General features: G+C 36.8%; 1 protein-coding gene and 1 long non-coding RNA gene across 2 annotated transcripts; both read right to left on the bottom strand.

Annotated features, from left to right (window-relative positions):
* Positions 1-1,832: 1,832 nt before the first annotated feature.
* On the bottom strand, positions 1,833-8,803 carry LOC116209864 (DNA replication licensing factor MCM7). Its single transcript, XM_031543596.1, has 15 exons — positions 8,643-8,803; positions 8,456-8,523; positions 8,225-8,284; positions 7,919-8,142; positions 7,170-7,347; positions 6,794-6,916; positions 6,536-6,625; positions 6,236-6,378; positions 5,567-5,744; positions 4,505-4,696; positions 4,054-4,226; positions 3,733-3,936; positions 2,944-3,109; positions 2,405-2,626; positions 1,833-2,245 (listed from the first exon to the last, which is right to left on the bottom strand). The coding sequence occupies exons 1-15, from the start codon at positions 8,671-8,673 to the stop codon at positions 2,141-2,143; spliced, it is 2,157 nt and encodes a 718-aa protein (XP_031399456.1). The 5' UTR covers positions 8,674-8,803; the 3' UTR covers positions 1,833-2,140.
* Positions 8,804-13,159: 4,356 nt separating this feature from the next.
* LOC116210302 lies at positions 13,160-14,634 on the bottom strand. The gene is made up of 2 exons (XR_004157463.1): positions 14,180-14,634; positions 13,160-14,090 (listed from the first exon to the last, which is right to left on the bottom strand). It is a non-coding gene; the product is annotated as an uncharacterized LOC116210302 (long non-coding RNA).
* Positions 14,635-18,633: the final 3,999 nt, after the last annotated feature.

The raw sequence follows: 18,633 nt of genomic DNA on the forward strand, positions 1-18,633 counted from the left end.
TAAAGATTATCGATGATGGATCGACCGGTAACATTTTGTTACGCATTAAAAAGCGAAAACAAAACTCGATTCGTAATTGAAAATTTAAGATTAAGATATTACCAGAACTATTACATTTGCGGCCATCGCACATTTCATTTGAGTTATATATATATATATATATGTGTGTGTGTGCTTTATTGAGTCTTGAGCAGCGAGAATGCAATCGGTCCGGTGCATTCTCTTAATTGGTCGGCATGAATCTGTACGATATTCGATTGTATCTGAACTCTCGAGAATGAGTTGATAGTGTGAGCTTACTAAAGCGCCTAGACTCTAGACTAGTTGGATAGCTTAAAGACCGACTTGATTGTCGATCGAAGGGTATAGTATATGATCGAGATCGATAAGTCATACGCAGTAACTGCAGTGGTTACTTTTAACGAACCAATGTAACAGTAAAGAATAAGTGCCTTGTGGGTTCTGTTTTTTTTTTTGTTGATCTTATTTTTTGGACAAAAGAAAAGTCATCCCAGATTTATAGTTTAGTCCTTGATCAGTCATCACTGTACAATGAAGTACCTTAACTCCGTCGTCCTTCCACCTCCATTTATATAGAAAGTCTGATTTACGCATCCCATACAGCGTCACCTATTAGAACTTTCAACTTAGGAAATTTTCATGTCACCAATCCCTAAACTTTCTATATTTGCAATTCAGCCTTGATGAATTTAGGGTCCACATAAGATTATTTCTACATGGAGGTGAGACATTATCACTTTCATTTTAGTCCTTGAACTTCTGAACACTTTACATTTCAGTCTCTTGAGGCATGATCCTTTTTTTTAAAATGTGCTACAATCGTAACTAAACTTGAAAATCGTGTCTTTATGTATTATTTTTTAAAGGTTGTATTATATTTAGTAAAAAGTGCAAAGGTCGTACATTTTTATATTATTCTCTAAAAGTCGTGCTATATTTAAAAAAAGATACAAATATCGTGCATTTCAATACTATCTTTTAAAAATCATGTTATTTTAGAAAGAAAAAAAAGGTGTAAATGTCGTGTTTTTCTAAGTGATTAATTCTTTTGGAAATGACAGCTTACATTTTAACTCAATTATTGAAATTAAAATTCATTTATCAGATTCTAGGTATCAAAAATAAAGTTTTCACAGCTTCATTTTCATGTCAATATTATTCTTTTCAAGCACAAAGTAATAGATTGCCTTAGGATTTGACAATACGATAATTGAATTTGAATAACATCCGAAATATCACTCAATATTTTCTCATATAGATTCCATTTTGGAACTCATATCCGTCATCGTCCCTAACAACAGGTTAGAGCATTTGAAGACACAACCAACAAGGGACCAAGCATCATCGCCAACATCCATCATCACAGAGAAGGCTTGCCAGCAACCTCGTCATAGACGATGATGGATCCCACACCATGCCGATCTCCTCCTCTCTAGAGAGGGAGATTTCAAGTGATGGTGGCTCAAATCTAGATCACCATCGCTCAAATGAGGTCATTGGCAACCCTTGTGGCAGTGGTAGCCGACGAAGGAGCCACCACCGTACTCTCCAATTAATCGCCCTTTCCCCCTCTATTCCCTTCCATGTGCGTAACCAAATGTTATCCAGCAAAAGAAAATAAATAAATATATATATATATATATTTACGGGGAACCAAATGGGACTACTTTGGAAGTCGAAAAAGTTTCAGTGACACCGCTACAAATTTTTAAAAGTTATCTGATTAATTGAGCGATTAACCAAGAAATAAGTAGTTTCGAGTTACTAAACAATCAAGAGATCTTTTGACATATAGTCTATTTCGTTATGGATTAAACCAAACAAGGTGAATCAAATTAATCTAACCTCATAATTTGGACAATCAAACACCACATAAGATGGACACAGAACGAAACTAAGCAAGAAAAATCATATATTAGTGGGGAGTCCTTTAGACATGAAGGAATACATCAATTTTTGTTTGCTCAAGTCAACCTTAGAATTAATCAGCCTTTTTGCACCCGAACTTTGCGGTTAAACTCTAGTGCGGTGACGATACTGTAGAGACAGGCCAATGAATATCCGCCACATCATCAGCTGCTATTCCATTTGCGGTACCGCTTGCTTTTAAACACTCGGTTTACGCATCAATGAATCTGATATCGAATGTGTTGGGATGAATCTGCCACACATTTAGCTCCGCATATTCTTCCAAACATTCTTTCAGCTGCGCTTCACTATAACCCTGTCAACACATATATGAGTTATAGAAACATCATCATCACATATATAATTATATAATATATATGTATGTATGTATCCATGTATGTCTATTTCTTCTCAGAACAACAGAAACATCATGGTACTACAAGTTCTATTTCATCCGAGGTCTTGCAGGATATACCTTTCGAGAAATCCAATTAAGTGCATGCGCATAGCTAATGTCCATCCTGTTCGAACGAGCAGCTTCGTCCCGCAGGATCGAATAGATGTCGGATATAGCATCAAGGCCTGATTTTTGCCGGTCTTCTGAGTACAAGGAGAACTTTGACATCTGCATTAGCCTAAGCGCCTCGTCCACATCACTCTGCGCCACTTTTTCTGAGAACCTGAGCCTTGCTAATGCCTGGAAGTGAACCACATCAAGGCAGCAGATGAAAACCGGATGGCGTAATAAGGACTCATATTAAATCCAAGTCTATCTAACCAGACAATTAAGCCTAATATATGTTCTTTTTTTTCCGGTGGAATATGATGTTCTATTTGATGGGAATGGTATATACAATAAACAGGAAGAATTCATATTCTTTTTCAGCTGTAAAGAAGACTTTCAGGCCTTAAATTCTCAGACAATCTCTAGAATTACAGCCACGAGATTCAAATGGCAGATGAAAAGTTTTAACATAATATGGATTAAGATATATGAAGATGAGGAGTATTTACCCCCGATATTCGCAAAATGCTGAGCAAAGTTCTCACTGTTGTGTAGGAATGGGGGGCATTTGTTCTAGCTTCGTCCTGTCGAATGGTGGAATAAGCACTAGCGATGTACTCTTCCAGATCCCTTGGAACGTATGGAGACAATCTTCTCGCAGCCGAGATATAGGCCCTACAAAATGAAAGAATAAATCCTAAATTACAAAAGATAAAAAATCTAGATCTTTCTTAAATGCCACAAAGTTCACATGTTTCTGTATTTTCCCCCTTTTAGGCTGGAAAAGCAACCAAAACACGAAGAAAGAAAGATCAATCTTAAATCAATCTTAGTATTTCCATTGACAGGAACGAAGATTACTGCATCAAGCTTGGAGCAGCATCTGCAGAGAGGCTATTGATTATTGTAAAATACAAACTTTCTCGGTAAGCTGCTATACAGGCAAATAGCTTCTGTCCAAGTCAAAGTAAACGAAGAGGAGTGCAGTGGTCCTTCAAAACAGGTAAAGCAACAATATGAGTTCAGAGGCCACAACGCAGGCCACAGTACACTAGCTGCTTCTACTTTCACTGTTAACGTGCCTTTTAAACCAACAATAGAGGGAAACTATATCGGGAATCATGTAAGCAACAATTTTTCACTTTGTATGAGTGCATGCAGTGATACTTAACTCCTAAAATTGAACAGAGATCAGTTATTGCATTACCTTTTCAGCAAAAAAAAGAGAAACAAAATGAAGATCAGTTACTATTAAGTTTCATACGTGATTATTTCTCATAGAAGAGCTGACAAATTACCGCAGGACAGAAGGTTGAAGAGGCGTGAATCCAAGAGCGGGAGATTCTCTCTTCTGGTGAACATAAACAACATGCCTAGCCATCTCAAGATCATTATCCATGTCTGCTTTATCGAGGATCAACCACAAAAGATCAAATCTCGAAAGGAGGGCCGGAGGGAGATTGATATTTTCAGCCGGAGTTCTTCGAAGATCGTATCTTCCCCTTCAGTAGAGAATTATAAAAGCCAGTCAGCTGACTTCAACGTTAGGGCTAAAATCAGATATAACCAAATGGAAATACAAAACCATAAAAGGTGCTCTATCCTAAAAACACTTGTACCAGGCTGGGTTAGCAGCAGCAAGAATAGCAGTTCTTGCATTCAACGACGTAGTGATACCCGCCTTGGCTATACTGACAGTCTGCTGCTCCATTACTTCATGTATTGCCGTTCGGTCAGACTCGTCCATCTTGTCAAACTCATCTATGGCACAAATACCCATATCTGCAAGGACCTGAAACAGCACGGAAATTTCTGCTTTGGTCCCATCATATACTTCATAGCATATAAAAATGTTGATTATATTATGGTTGCAAGAGGGAGAAATTCATATTTCAGAAAAATAACATGTAAATGTTGCTGCTGTGAAATTTAATTGATGAGATAACAGAAAAAAAAAATCAATGTCAAAATTTGCATCTTGACAACTTAAAGAGTAAACTAAAATTGACCAGCAGGTTAAAAGAAAAAGAAAAGGGAAAAGGAAAAGGACAAAAAGAGGATAAGTCATACCAATGCTCCCCCTTCCAAGACCATCTCATTTGTCACGGTATCCCTCTGCACAGCAGCAGTAAGACCAACACCACTGCTCCCTTTGCCTGTTGTGTACACTCCCCTGGGTGCTACATTGATAATATGTTTCAAAAGCTGACTCTTTGCAACACCAGGATCGCCCATCAAACATATGTGGAGATCTCCTCTAATCTGAAATACAACAATGGCAATCATAAGTTTCAAGAGCTCCAGAAGAAAAGAACTTTGAAATGGAAGTTCGTCCAAATAAAATAAAGGACAAGTAAAACATATTATCAGGTTAAAGAACTTTCTTAACTCTTCCGAAATTACATCTGAATCTATAAATCAGATATATAATCAACCTTGTTCCTAGTCACACATTTGAGGTACCAAATAGTTTCTGCTACTACACAAATATCTTATTTATATGCTAAACACTAATATCCGTGAGTAGGCAGTCCATGCTCCATCTGATTAACACTAGGGAAAATTTTAGTGTGTCGATAACAGCAACCTGTCATAAAAATCTTTGGAACCACACAGGATCTGTGGCTCCAATTAAATATAGATATAAATAAGAGTAAGACGTGAATGAAATAATTAAAAAAAGTTCAACCCATAACATCTATGTCAGATTTTCACTTTGAATGAATGCATTCAAAACAATTTGCTTTCTAGACAATCCCTCTAGAATAAGGAATAGGGTATTCTAACAATATTCCTAGTTACTTCGTTCTCTATTTCTATTTCAAATAGTCCTTAGGAAAAGTATTTCCACCGAGCTAAAAACATACGTTGATATTTCTAGTAAACTAAATACATCCTTTAATAGCTATTTTGCTCCAATCTTTACTATATGAACCAAAAATTGAAGATTTAGTTACGATTAGAAATAAACTTTCCTATCTTTATCCATGGATTTTTTATTCATACTTATTTACCTGCTATATGCAGCACGGTTCGTAGGAATTCTGGTACTATACTTCTAAGAGTATGGATGCCTCAGCAGCAAAAAGAGAGAGCTGACAAGTAAATACTATTGGAATATTGTCCTCTTACCTTCATCCCATCTTTCAGTTTCCGGTGAGGAGCACCAACAAGAAGAAGAAGCAACGCCTTCTTTATATCGTCATGACCAAAAATTTCAGGTGCTAGGGATCGTGCCAACTTGTTGTATATATCACCATCCTCAGCTAATTTTGCAATTTGTTCCTCCTCCTCCTCTCTGAGTTCATACCTGCAGTTAAAACAAATGAACAATCTTAAAGTCCTATCTGTGATAACAATCAAAAGGCATAACTTTTCGCATGGTCTGTCCAAAGGACTAAACGTAAAGTGTATGCCCATCAACTACAAAAGCTTCAGAAAGATTTCTTGATAAAAGAAACATATAGCATGTAGATCCAGTCTCATCCAATTTAAGAAAAGAACTGGCCTTAGTATTAAACTTTTATCCTATGGAATGCACCGATAAATTAATAGAGGACAAATCAAGAGCCTCAGAAGATACACAATGGGAGAAATTCCAAAGCATTTGCGAAATAACTACCAATATCACATTGCTGCTAATATGCATTCTCAGTTTCATACTTGCAAATCCTTTCTCTTTTCAGCATGCTTTCAGCATTGGATCTTTCTGAGGTTGAGAGTTGGAAAAAATGCATATAGACGGCTCAGTCAGTTCAGACTAGGTGCTATGTTGTCGATGATAGGATAAATGAATCTTACTCATCATATTTTTTCTTGAAATGATTTACAGACATGGCCTCCAAGTAAGTATCCGCAACTAAGCCAGCTCGCATGGCTCTAAAGCCAGTGTAAGGAATAGGAAGAAAGATCCCTGATAATTCAATAACATCACCGGGAGCAACCTGAAAATGCTAAAACAATTAGAACTCTATCACTTGAAACAAAATTTCTGGTTTCAATTTGTTCCCACTGTCAGCTACATCTGAGACCTAGAGAGTTCAAAATCTGTTAGAATGACAGAAAAAAAGAAAGAAAAAGGGCATCCAATATGACACCAACCTTTCTCGTGAGTTCTCCCCTGAAATGAACAGTCATTGTACGAGGGATGTGACCTTTGGGGACATGCTCAGCTAGCTCTTGAATCTTGGCCTGCATTCATACCACACAGCAACAAGAGCAAAATTATGCTTTCTTTATAGTAAAAGTAAAGAATGGAAAAGCTGTTTTACAGATAACTGAGAAACGGGGAAAAAGAAGCTTTCCGCTTGCTAGTGAATATCACTGTGGAAAGAGAGAGAGAGATAGAGAATGACAAACCTCTTGAAATTTCAAGAACTTTGAAGCCCTAAGTTGAAGGATAAGGTTCCCCTTTTTCCTGTTCACTTCACAACGCTTGGATGGACATTCAACTAGGGGCATGAAAACTCGAGCAGAGACATCCTGGTTGAGCAATAAATGAGATTACTAAGATCAAGTAGATTCACTCGTGCAACTAAACACTGAGCAAGTAACAGAAAGATAAAACACTGACCCAGTAACAGAAAGATAAAAGTTTGGTATAGGACTACTGATCCCTTGACCATATCTATTTGACCTCTCATAATCAATTGAAAAATATTATAAAATATTTGCCCAATGTCCCTCAAAAATTTGTATCATGCATAATTGGATTCCATGTCCGAAAATGGAATACCTGGTAGATTTCGAAACCACAATCTTCACACGTATAGACAGCCACCTGCATCAATGGCTTTACATCTGAACAGCGTATAATAATACCAGATATCTTCACCAGCTGACCAATATAAGAAGCTTTGACTTCCCTAATTGTATATGGCCGTCCTTTAGAAGTTGCTGTGATGTAAACTTCACTGCAGTCGAGAATACACTAGAGTCAAAAGATGTTTGCAATAAAGCAATTAGCAAAACAAAGCACACCTAATCATAACTATCCAGGAAAAAAGTTACACATTATGCAGTACTCATCCTCACGAGAAAAAGAGAAGAGAAAACACTGCAAATCTAACCTGCGAAGGATACAGCCGGTTATTGTTTGCTCTGGAGAGAATGTCGTTTCTCTCAATTTATTCTTAATGTTTTTCCCTTTCTGCTTTTTATATGGTCCAACATTTGGCAGACCATTTTGAAATGCCTTTCATCCATCTAGTCTCATTCTTATTTCAGCTATCATCGATTATATTAACCGTTAAACGTGCACCCACACACCTATAACACCATCCCCACAGAACATATAAATATGCATATGGTGAATGAAAAGCCCACACAGAACCATGAAACAATCAGATAGCAATCCATTACAAGCTATGAATTTAGAAACCCATTGCTTTCAGCTCTAACAGTCAACGAGCACTCAAACAATACGGCCATAAACATATTGAATTTATGATCTATCCAAGGGGACAAGGTCTTCATCAATCTTACAAGAACCGCTTGATTTCAGCAGGCATTTTCTGGCGAGGGTCCACGCCGTCCGCAGTGTCCCTCCTGTCTTCAGACCTCTGGGTCAACAATATGTCATGATCATCATCCGAGAAGGGCTCTGTGGGCTCCGGGAGAAGCTCATCAATGGCCTCAGCGAAAATCGCGATGTACCGACGGGTATTCTCAATGACCCTTCTAACGAATTCGTCAAATTCATCCTTGTACTGAAAGCAACAAGGTCAGTAAACTCCTCCAAGCAGGAAGAACGAGCAAGAAAATACCGACTAAGGGAGGAAGTATTCTCACATTGAATAGGTCTTCCACATCGATTTGGACGGCCCGGGTCTTCCTGTTCGCAACCTCTTGCTAAAAATTTCAGAGGCCACTGGGTTAGTGAAGAATCTAATACTAAGGTTACAAAATCCGTCCAGTCGGTGCCGACTGGAAGCAATATCAGCTCAAATATATATATATATATATATATATATAAAAGATCTCATTCGCGGACAGGGAATGGGGGACAGAGGAGGGCCTTACGAGGATGTTCATGTACTTGAGATCTCCATTGATGTCGGCGAACGTGGAGAGGAATTCCTTGGCCAGATCTGAGCAAATGCAATCATGAAAAATCAGTTAATTCAGAAATTAGCACCGGAATCAGCAAAGGGTCAGTTGACAGAGGAGGGAGGGAGTGTGAAGAAATCAAGGCGAGTGATTTCATCACCTTTGTCCGCCTTGAAATTGAAGTCCTTCATGGCTATGATTAAGCCCTAATTCCGTCGACGAGAAGAGTCAGAGTGAAACAGGGCGAGAGACAGATGGGAGGTCTGTGAGAGACGAAGATGTTCGGGGATTTTGGCGCCAGGCGATGGGACATTAGGGGAATTTTGGCGGGAAAATGGAGGTGAGGAGAAGGATCGCGTGTGTGCGGGTGTATCGTTATATCAAAGGGTCATCGCCCGTGATTGTGCGGCCGCCCTAAAATTGTTCTTTTTAAAAAATTTCAGGAAAAAAAAATTTGTGGGTGCCGGCGGCTTCGGTGGAGGAATCGGCGACCCCGACTTTCTCCCCTTTCAATTTTTCTTTATAGAATTAAAATGAAACAAAATAAAAATTTGAGAATAGTAATGATAAAAAAAAAGATTTAGGATCAAAATAATTAAAAGATTAAAAATTGAGGACTGAAAATGAAAAAAATTAAAGTCGTAAACTCATATGTCTAACGGAGCAAATTACATGGGGATTAATTATCCCAAATAAAAGAATATTGTGCGATTTATCCCGATTCCAAACTATAATGAGAATTTTTTTTTCCTTCTTTTAATTAGTGTGGATGCGGATGCTGCATCACACTCTGGATGGTGAGAGTCCTAGAGTGGGCAAAAAGAACCAAAATAAAAACACGAATTATTATTGAATAGAAAAAGAATTTAATCTTTTGAATCAATTCTACTCTTTTTTGCCAAAGAACCAGTTCTACGTCAATATGGTTTTCAACCCTCAGCCAAAAGGAGGCTGGCTAGCACAGCCTTGTTTGTTTACGAGTTATAAACTATTCCATTTATGTCCGCTTTACTTTTTCTCCAATTTAATAACGCATTCATTACTTTTTTATATTTTTCTTCAATTTAATAATAAATTCTCTCACATTTTTTTTTAACTATTATTATAATTAATTTTTTAATATTAAATTCTCCCGACTATTCATTATTTTTCTTTTTATTCAACAACACAATCATTATTTTTTTATCTTACTTCAATTTAATAATAAATTATCTCACATATTTTTATCTTTATCCCATATAATTAAGTAAAATTATGCACTACTCCATTACCAAATGTCACCTTATTATGTCCAAGTTGGTTAAACTATACTTTTAAAAAATGAAAAGCATTTACTTAACTAAAATATATATAAAAGAAAACCGAAATAAAATCCACTAAAAAAAAGAATCGAGATAAACTAAATCGTCTTTAGTTTATAGTTTAATTCATAAGGATTGCATCCAATGAGTCAAACCCATTAACTTTTACTGGGTTTTTTTATTAATCATTTTACTAAAAATTTGGAAAACAGGTTAGCGAAACGGGGAAACCAATAATTAGGTCTAGTTTATTCTCCATAAACTAGTTTTAATTCAAATTTATAATTTCAATTCATATTGAATCTTTTTTTTTTGGTAGAAAGAGGGGCAAAGCCTAAGGAAAATTAAAGCGTACATAAATGGGATGCGGAGGCTCTAACTATATATATTGAATCATTTTCTGATTTGATTAAGTTAGAGATGATTCTCTTAACCATATAACCATGCTCACCGCAAGAAAGTTAAGTAGCCCGCTCATTATTTCAGTTATTATGATTTGATATAACGTCTTATCAATACAAAGGGTTTTAGAGTTTTAGGAAAATTTAACTAGTCCAGGGCGGGAATCGGTTCAAGAAGGCCCAAAATGAACATAGTCAACTGGAGTCAAAGTGCAATCTACTATGTTGAATTTTGGAATCAACTGTGTGCATTTAAAAACCCTGAATTAGTCCCGTCCGGGATCGAATAAGCTCCCGAGTTTTAGAGATCTAAAGGGTTGAGTTTTAAAGATTTGACTTGATGATAGTATTTACAGTACTTCCTTTATGAAATGGACAGAAGCTTGTTTCTACTCTAACTATATATATATATATATATATATTTATTAGATTATAATGATTGTATTGTTGAATTATGGAAAAAAAAGTGTGAAAAAGTAATGAATAATTGAGAGAAAGTAATGATTATGTTGTTGAATTGTAAAAAAAGTAATGAATAATTGAAGGGATTTAGTATTAGAAATTGAAATTGAATAGTTAAAAAATTAAAGAAAAAAGGAAGAGTAATAATTGTATTGTTGAATTGAAGATAAGTGGAGTTAAATGGAGTAGAGTTAAAAAATAATTCTAAAAACAAACATGGCATAGCTTTGTTTGGCAAATGAATTTTTTTTTTAACTTTACTCCACTCCACTTCATTTATATTATAAATAATTATTTTTTTAGGGTTGTAATAATTGTGTTGCTAAATTATGGAAAAAAGTAATAAATAGTTAAGAGAAAGTAATGATTGTGTTATTGAATTGTGGAAAAATTACTAAATAGTTGAGAGAATCTAATATTAAAAATTGGATTGAATGGTAGTTAAAGTAAAAAAATTAAAGAAAAAATAGAAAAAGTAATAATTGTGTTGTTAAATTGAAGATAAGTTGAGTTAAAATGGAGTAAAGTTAAAAGAAATTTCATTTGCTAAACAAAGCCTGGATTTCAAAATTTTCAATTCACCTGGAAAAATGTGCTATATTGTCTTCCGAATACTCACATACGATAATTAAAAATGAGTAAGTTACATTTATACTAATATATAAAGTAAAAATCTTCTCCAAAATATCGTCATTCATAAATTGAGATTATTATGATAATAGTTAAATTATTTTGCGTTTGGTTTTTAAATAAAATTTTATTTTATCCCACTTAACTTTATTCTTTTTCAAATTCAACACTATAATTATTACTATTTTTTTTTCTTCTCCCATTTAATAATAATTTTTCTCACTAATATTTTTTCTAAATCTTTATCTTTATAATTAATTAATGTGATTTTTACCTCATATATTCCATAATTTCAATTTTTTTTAAATCTATTTTATGCTATTAAAATTATCAAAAATATCCCAAGGTTTACATTTTTTTTCCAAATCTATCCATGCGTTATATTTTCCGTTAATAAAATGTAAGTAGGCTTCAAATATATCCCATGGTTTTAATTTTTTTCTCAAATCTATCATATGGTTTTAATTTTTTTTTCAAATAGAACACATGGTTTTAATTTTTTTTCTCATATATATCCCGAGTAAAGGGTCACAGTAGTAAGACCGTTAAATATTGACGGAAGATATAACGGCGGGATAAATTTGGAAAAATATATAAACCATGGAATATATTTGATAATTTTAAAGCATATGATATATTTGAAAAAAAAAAGTAGAATCATATGATATACGGTGCAATTTACCTTTAATTTTTTAATAATAAAATTTCAATGTACTTTCTAATTCATTCATATATTTGTCAATACTTATAATAAATGTATTTTTGTCTTTTCTTATTTCAAAAATAGAATAAAGTAGAATATCCAATCTCACTCTAAAACCAAACGCCTCCAAATTGATAGTTAACTCCTAATTAAAGTAAAAAGGGGAAAATCTATTTTTAGTTCTCAACTTTCGATTACTTTTTCATTTTTGTCCTAAACCCTTTTTTTTGTTCAACTTCTTCCTAAATCTTTCTGTCTTTTGTTCTGATTGATCCTACTGTTACCTTTTCCATCCAAAACTAACCGTTCCTAATAAAAAAAATTATATCTGAAAATTGGGAAAAAAAATAAAAATATGAAACTTGAAAGAAAAAGTCACAACTATCATCGGTAAGGTGGGCATGGAGAGGGAGAGGAGGCGGAGGGGACCTGTTGATGCCCCCATTGCTTCGGCGAGATTGCCAGCGACGAAGTAGGAGCGATGGTGGGCCCCAGTAGGTCGCCACACCCTCTCATCAACTCTAAGGCTACGTTTGGTTCGTTGGAATGTAATTAATACAGAATAGAATATACATAGAATAAAATAGAAATATTTTTGTTTGATTAAAGGGAATAACAAAACTGAGAATTATAACTCTTCTGTTTGGTTGGCTTGAATAATGAATGGAAAGAACATGAATATGGAGAAAAGACAGAAATACTCTTCATGCCAAATCTAACAGGGTAAATATAAAACTTTAATGACAATTTTTATAATTAATAAAAAATAAACATTTTAAATAATTTAAAAAGTAATTTTTAAAAAAAATTAATTATTTTAATTAAAGTTACTGAAAATTATGCTTATTAATAAAATTAATTATTTTAATTAAATAATATTAAAATTATTAATATTAAAATTTTTATTAATAATGAATTGAAAATATTATTTTATTAATTGTAATTATTAGAAATTACTATTTTAATAAATGGTCCCCGCCCATCACCCTGCCCCTCGAATAATGAAATAAATGGTCAAGTTCATCCGCTCAAATAAAACAAAGACAATGTTAAGAAAGCACGAGTCTCGAGCTTTTAAACATCCACTGATCTTAAACCATATGTAACTCATTTTGAAGACTCGAAGTAGTGATGGCCTAGTTAGTCCTTCCTCAAGAAAATAAATGTAACCATAATAAAGGAAAATGAATGACAGAGAGTAACTTGATGAGGAACAACCAAACATCGAAGTCACACAAATGCATAATCTGAGTGGTACTCAGCCTTTACCATTCATATATGGATAGCAATACAAATACTAGTGCTTACTTTCCCATCAAGTCATTCTAAAACACCTCAAAAGGAACAAAATGAAGAAAATAGAAAACAACAACGATCCTCTTTCCCTTTCATGCTTACTTCTCAGATGAATTGGGTCCTCGCTTCTTACCGAATCCAACAACTGTCACAAGAAATGAGAAGTATTACAGAATATATCTTGCCAAAATTAGCGGAGATTTATTATGCCCTTGTATATTAACTAGGCTTAATAGTTACACACATATTAGGCAATAGATATCATAGAATTCTTTCCTCTTTTCATGTAATCGACAATATATGTACGTGATTAAGTATGAATGAAATCAAGCTTTTTAGCTCAGCTATTATCATGGTATTAGAGCATAAGGGTTCTGGGAGAGTGTTATCTTCTCTGGTTTAGGCTTCTTGACCGGTTGTGAGTGAGGGCAGAGATGGAGAAGGGGTAGAAACTTCAGGAAAGGCTTCGGGGGGCGTGGAGACTGATTTATTGTCCGTCTTCACTGTTAATCCATCAGATTACAATGGTGTTAGCCTGATCAATTGCAAATTGAATGGGTCGAATTACCTCACGTGGTCGAGAGCCATGTTGAATGCACTGAGAGCGAAGAACAAAGTCGGGATGATTGATGGGTCGGTGCCAAGACCACCGGAAGGGGACTCAAATCAAGCGAAGTGGGACATGAGCAATGCTCTAGTGATTTCCTGGATTTTCAACACACTGGATTCGGAACTCCAATCCAGTGTGGCTTGCGCGACCGTGGCTCAGACCTTGTGGGAAGATCTCCGAGAGACGAGAATTTATCAATTAAAGGCTGAAATCGGCAATTTGAAGCAAGAAGGCATGACAATCCCGAAGTATTATTCTCGGCTGAAGACACTTTGGGATGAGCTAGATAATTACCTCGAAATTCCGGCGTGTACTTGCTCGGCGGCTAGAACATATGCGGCTCAGAGAGAACGGGAGAAGATTCATCAATTTTGATGGGATTAGGATCTGAGTATAGTACCGTGCGATCGAACATACTCAGTCACGAACCCGCCCATTCGCTCAACAAGGTGCATGCCCTGATTCTACACGAAGAGTGGCAGAACATGGTGGTCTTATCTCACGAAAGTAATGCACCGGATGGGGCAGTATTTCTGAGCAGAGCGACGGGAGGGAAGCTGGAGATGCAGGGCAGTAGCGGTGATTCGAATTACGGAGGACAAGGAGGAGGTAGAGGAGGAACGACCAAGACGTGTTACCACTGTGGTCGTCCCGGCCACATTAAGAGTGCTTGCTGGTTGCTCCATGGCTTCCCGGCCAACTGGGATTCAAGGCAGGTGAAGGAGAAATCGAAGGGAGGATCTGCAGGAAGGAAGATGGGGGAGATGATGATAGGAGGGCAACAACGGATGGGCCTAGGCAGGGGTCATTTCGGTGGGCTTCAGGCCCATCAGGCGCAAATTGGGCATTTCAACTCAGGCGTGGGCCAAGTCAGTGGGCTGCAGGCCCATCATACACAAATTGGGCAATCCAGCTCAGGGCCGAATCAAATGGGCAGACTGCAGGCCCATCGGGCGCAATTGGGCTAGGCCAGCGGTGGGCAGAACAAATTATCTCGTCTTTTGGACACGGCTTTTCAGAAGCTACTCGATTTTTTGGGACCAGATGATGACAACATGCATCCAGCCTCTGGTAAAAATTTTATTACGGTAAATTTTGGGCATGATTGGATAATTGATAGTGGAGCTTCTAGGCACATGACGGGACGTGCAGATTTATTTGTTGAGTCGCGACTACTTACCGAGAGGCCAAAAATTCACATACCGAATGGGGGAGTTTCTGATGCTTGCAAAATTGGACGAATTCATATAGGCCCTCTCGTCATCTCAGATGTTTTATTGGTTCTGGAATTTAATTGCAATCTCATTTCTGCATCCCAGTTATCAAAGGATCTAGATTGTTGTGTGATATTTTACACCGATTTTTGCTTGATACAGGACCGCACCACGAGGAAGATGATTGGAGTGGGTGAGCTCCAAGGGGGTGTGTATTATCTTCGGCGTGTGGCTATCCGAGAGCAAGCTAATCGGGTCATCAGTAAAGAGACGGGTGATTTGTGGCATATGCGACTTGGACATCCATCACGGCGAGTCAAGTTTAACGGTATTAATTTAGAGTTGAATACAGCTATGAATAAGGAATGTGATGTTTGCCTCCGTGCAAAACAAACTCGGTCAAGTTTTGACCTAAGTATGAATAAAGCTGTTTTTCCATTTCAACTGATCCATTGTGATTTGTGGGGGCCCTATAGAGTGGCATATATTTCTGGTGCTGGCTATTTTTTGACAATTGTTGATGATTATAGTCGTGCCATATGATTATATTTAAGGGAGAAATCGGAGACGCAGCGACACCTTTATTAATTTTTGCATGTTGGTGAAAAATCAGTTTAATCGCACTGTGAAAATAGTGCGAAGTGACAATGGGAAGGAGTTTGTTTCGCGAGAATTACAGAATTACTTCTCTACCAAAGGGATCATTCACCAAACATCTTGTACAGACACGCCTCAACAGAATGGACGTGTCGAGCGGAAGCATAGGCATATTTTGAATGTTGCACGATCGCTACTTTTTCAAGCTGGACTTCCGACTAAATTCTGGGGAGAATGTGTTACCACGGCGGCACACTTAATTAATGTGACTCGCACATCACTTCTGGGAGGTAAGAGTCCATATGAAATCCTGTTTGAAAGATCCCCTAATTATTCTAATTTGAGGGTATTTGGATGCTTATGTTATGCACATGATAGACCGAGGGACAAAGATAAGTTCAAACCTCGTTCTCGTCAGTGTGTGTTCGTTGGTTATCCATATGGCAAAAAGGGTTGGCGAGTTTATGATCTTGAAAAGAATGAGATATTTGTGACTCGAGATGTTCGATTTTGTGAGAGGGAGTTCCCATTTTTACAGATGAATGATGCCGGAAAGAAAGATGGTGCTCGGGTTCATTTCTTTACTGATAATGAAAGGCATGTCGATCAAGTAAGAAGTCAGGGGGAGTCGAGATTTGAAAACTCGGATGAAAGAGAAGAAGATGGGCATCCGCATTCTTTAAGCTCGATGGGTAATCGAAGAGAAGTTTTTGACGAGCTATTGACAGAAGAAATGGACGGACCAGAATTTCCTGATAGATCACATACCGAAGTGAAGACTACAGAACATCTGTTGCGGCGTTCAGATCGAATTAGGTCTACGCCCAAATATTTGAAGGATTTTGAAGTTCGTATTCACACCGCCTTATACACACCCCCCAGTTCACCTACTTCATCGAAATCCTCAGGTATGGTCCATTCGATTCAGCAATATTTATCATATTCTGGTGCATCTAATCGATATCTTGCATATGTAAGTGCCTTGGATTCAGATGTGGAACCTACATCTTATCAGGATGCAGCAATTAATCCACGGTGGAGGGAAGCTATGGCAGAAGAAATCAAAGCACTTGAGGCCAATGGCACATGGACTATCGAGCGTTTGCCACCGGGAAAGCGTCCAATTGATTGCAGGTGGGTATATAAGATCAAGCGTCGAGCTAACGGGAGTATAGAGAGATATAAGGCTCGACTTGTTGCAAAGGGATTCACTCAGATAGAAGGTGTGGACTTCCATGAGACTTTCGCACCCGTGGCAAAATTAGTCACTGTACGATGTCTACTGGCTGTGGCAGTAGCGAAGGGATGGGAAATACATCAGATGGACGTGAACAATGCATTTCTGCATGGAGATCTCGATGAAGAAGTTTATATGCATCTACCACCTGGATACTCTTCCAGCAGGCAGGGAATAGTTTGTCGACTTCAGAAATCACTTTATGGGTTGAGGCAGGCTCCGCGAAACTGGTATGCCAAACTTGCAGAATCTATGAGCCACTATGGATTTCGACAGTCTGGAGCGGATCATTCACTGTTTGTTTTTAATCGTGGCGATATTTTTCTGGCGGCGTTGGTATATGTCGATGATATTCTAGTTGTTGGGAACAACCATGAGCAATGCACCTGCTTCAAGCGATATCTTGACCGTTGTTTTCGCATCAAGGATTTAGAACCGGTACGGTATTTTCTTGGGATTGAGGTAAGCAAAATGGAATCTGGCCTTTTTCTTAACCAGAGGAAGTATGTGCTCGATATTCTCACGGAGTGTGGGATGCTTGGTGCTCGACCATCCCTTTTTCCAATGCTTGGTGCTCGACCATCCCTTTTTCCCTCTCTCTCTCCCTGCCCTGCTTCCCGATGCTTGCTATGATTTTTTTTTTTGAGAAAACTTTGGTTATTTTATTTTTTCTAATTTTCAAATATTTTTTTTATTGAAAACTGTTAGTTTTGGATGGAAAAGGTCATGGTAGGACCAACCGGAACAAAAGAGGTAACGTTTAGGACAAAGTTGAACAAAAAAAAAGTTTAGGACTAAAATGAAAAAATAATCACATGTTGAGGATCAAAAATAATTTTTTTCAAGTAAAAAATAGAAAATTATACTATATAGCAAGATATTCTCATTCTTCCTTGTCTACCTCGTCTCACCATTTCTTTTTTTAATGTTCAATTAATTTCATTTTAATAATTTTTACAAATAACTTTTACACATTAAAATTTCTATTTTATTTCCTTAAAATTTAAGGATAAAAAAGAATGGCACGCCTTGGGTACACGTCTTTTTTCTCTCAGTAATCAATGATTGTTATATTACAACAAAAATGGATACGGGTAAAATGTTCAAGAGAATAATTACAATAACAGGAAAAAAATAACGGATCCACCGAGATCACTACAAAGAAAAATGCAATCTGACAAGCACATTAAATAAACACAAATTCAATTGCAGAAATCCTTTCAATAGCTGTCTTCTGTTCCCAATCTCTTACAACGAAACTTTATATGGACTCGGTCGTTATCGGGAAGCAAAGCCAGGTGCAATCCATATAAAGTTTGCTACTATATGAAATGGAAAATTATACTAGTGGTCCTAAAAGTTTATCATTTTTTGACATTAAATCTTGAAAAGTTTAATTTTTGGTAATGTTGGGTCGAGTTTCAAGCCGTGTTGAAATGGTGGCTAGGTCTTCCACTCGGGTCCAGTCGGGGAGGCCACGTGCCACATCATCAATTTAATGGCCACCTGGACAAAATTAACGTCGTTTTCTCCATGTAGGCAGCTCGGTGAAGGGCAGTGATGGAGATGATCATTTTTGCCCCATTTACAAACGTTTTAGAAAATCGGATTCCCGCTCTTTCCCCTTCTATGCTCGCCAAGTGATTTTGTCGTTTGCCATTTCTCCAAAAATCTTCAAGCATTTCCGTCCATAAAGTCAA

The sequence above is a fragment of the Punica granatum genome, chromosome 6 (genome assembly GCF_007655135.1).
Source record: "Punica granatum isolate Tunisia-2019 chromosome 6, ASM765513v2, whole genome shotgun sequence".
In the NCBI taxonomy this organism is placed as follows: domain Eukaryota; kingdom Viridiplantae; phylum Streptophyta; class Magnoliopsida; order Myrtales; family Lythraceae; genus Punica; species Punica granatum.

What these genes read in the sequence shown, in the direction of transcription:
- LOC116209864 (XM_031543596.1), bottom strand. Translation starts at nt 8,673, where the DNA reads ATGAAGGACTTCAATTTCAAGGCGGACAAAG. An exon ending in ATGTGGAAGACCTATTCAAT is followed by an intron (nt 8,143 to 8,224) that starts GTGAGAATACTT and finishes TGTTGCTTTCAG; the next exon opens with TACAAGGATGAATTTGACGA. An exon ending in GGGGAGAACTCACGAGAAAG is followed by an intron (nt 6,379 to 6,535) that starts GTTGGTGTCATA and finishes TAGCATTTTCAG; the next exon opens with GTTGCTCCCGGTGATGTTAT.